We start from the raw sequence: 2,133 nt of genomic DNA, 5'->3' as shown, positions 1-2,133 counted from the left end.
GTATATATATATATATATATATATATATATATATATATGTGTGTGTGTGTGTGTGTGTGTAATGTAAGGTTTTGATTATGAAGTGTAAGGTTCAAGATCGACTAGAGTAGAGTGCTCGATGCAGGCCAAAACTTGATTACTTATTTAATTTCCACTACATTATTTCGTATACTCTTCAGACAGATACTTATATGTGTGTACACGCCTATCAGTAATATTATACTATAGCCTATTCAATAAATCGCGCGCTTTCAACATCCAATAGGAATAGAAGCCTTGAGATAATACGGTTGACCGGGAAGTCCTGCTTTGCATATCGAACGATATAAATACCGTGCTCGCTTTACAGTTCGTCACTCACCTACTCGTAAGACTAAATCGAAACATGCCTCCTAAAACTTCAGGAAAAGCTGCAAAAAAGGCCGGTAAGGCTAAAGCTGTCAGAACTGGCGACAAGAAGAGAAAACGTAAGCGAAAGGAGAGCTATAGCATCTACATCTACAAGGTGTTGAAGCAAGTTCACCCAGACACTGGTATCTCCAGCAGAGCTATGGGAATCATGAACAGCTTCGTCAACGATATCTTCGAACGTATTGCCGGTGAAGCATCTCGTCTAGCTCACTACAACAAGAAATCCACCATCACCAGCAGGGAAGTCCAAACCGCTGTTCGTCTCTTGCTGCCCGGTGAATTGGCCAAACATGCCGTATCTGAAGGCACCAAAGCTGTCACCAAATACACCAGTTCCAAGTAAACTACTTGATCTGCAATTTCAAACCAAACGGCTCTTTTCAGAGCCACCCAAAAGTTCAAGAGAGATTTGTGAATATTCAATGTCTGTTGTTTTTTTTTTCTTCTGTTGTTGGAATATAAGAAATTATCAAGTACTAGTGAACATAATTCAGTCCATATTAATGCAAGGTTTTGATTTTTACAACGATAGGCTAGGCCTGTAAGTAACTTATTTGCATCAACATGCAGAAATTTCAGTTCAGACTCTTCACAGCCATTGTAAATTTCAAAAAGATTTGTTGGTGTTCTGTAATTCCCCATGTACGTTGGACACGCATTTGTAACCGGAGTATCAAAATATATTTTACAATGTGCTTTGTAAAATATGAGGAAGACTATAATTCATAATTTTAAATTAATGCCACCGAACCGGCAGAATAACCTTAAAATTGGGATAAAGGCAATGATTAAAAAATAATATTGCAGTTATGTTTATCTAACATCTAAATCTAATTTACTTGGGAATCTTAGTATTAACGCATTTGCAAATTGGTCCTAAAACGAAGGTTTCGGTATACAGTGTACTGTACTAATATTACAGTACATACTGGCGGATCCAGGACAGCTTTCCCCTTCAATACAATCATGTTAAAAAACTGAAAGTACAGTAGGTCTACACAACCTACACCTAATTTACAACAAAACAATTATAATTGGAAAAGTTAGAACTGAATTTACTATATTATATTAATTATATAATATAGGGAGGTAATGTGGCCATTGTTTAGGATCTTCTTCTTGCTTTGCCCCACGTGACGGTACTAACTATGATGAAAAATATTTATTTGACATTACACTTTTACAACAGTGGCAACACACAAAGAAGTTGAACAGTCAAACTCATTTAAACTAATGAACAAAGAGGAAAACAACAACTTAAAGCTAAACAAATGAAAGAACTTAACTAAAGAAAATACAATTTAGAGTTTAAATAAATCATAAACATCCCTCACCCTCCCCACACAAATAATGTACATAATACACATTACGTGTGTACAGTAAACGTAGACCCCACCCAAATACGTATATAAAGAAATATATGTATTACAATATTAGATTCGGAAAAATTATTCCAAGTTGCAGTCTCATTGCAAAGTTCAAGGTCTTGTTTTAAGATAGCTAATTCTGCCTCTCTGATTGTATCAAATGATTTACAGTTAAATAAAAAATGACGAATATCTTCGGTTTCGCCACTTTAGCACAAGGTACACTGACCAGTAATTTCTTTAGCTCATTTGCAGGTCTTGACATCAAGGGGTAATGTTTTAGATAATACATCTTAGATACAGAATTACGAGAAATTTAATTGTGATCTGGAAAACCCAAATATATATATATATC

The 2,133-nt window shown here is 35.2% G+C and overlaps 1 protein-coding gene across 1 annotated transcript; it reads left to right on the top strand.

Moving 5' to 3' along the window:
• The first annotated feature begins 373 nt into the window (after nt 1-373).
• On the top strand, nt 374-1,417 carry LOC117101580 (histone H2B, gonadal-like). The gene has a single exon (XM_033241562.1). The coding sequence runs from the start codon at nt 386-388 to the stop codon at nt 752-754; it is 369 nt and encodes a 122-aa protein (XP_033097453.1). The 5' UTR covers nt 374-385; the 3' UTR covers nt 755-1,417.
• The last annotated feature ends 716 nt before the right edge of the window (nt 1,418-2,133 follow it).

Source organism: Anneissia japonica, unplaced genomic scaffold, assembly GCF_011630105.1.
Source record: "Anneissia japonica isolate Jap-2015-1 unplaced genomic scaffold, ASM1163010v1 scaffold17412_len611537_cov169, whole genome shotgun sequence".
NCBI lineage: Eukaryota > Metazoa > Echinodermata > Crinoidea > Comatulida > Comatulidae > Anneissia > Anneissia japonica.
Note: the sequence above shows the minus strand (reverse complement) of the source record. Positions and strands in the feature narration are given on the sequence as shown.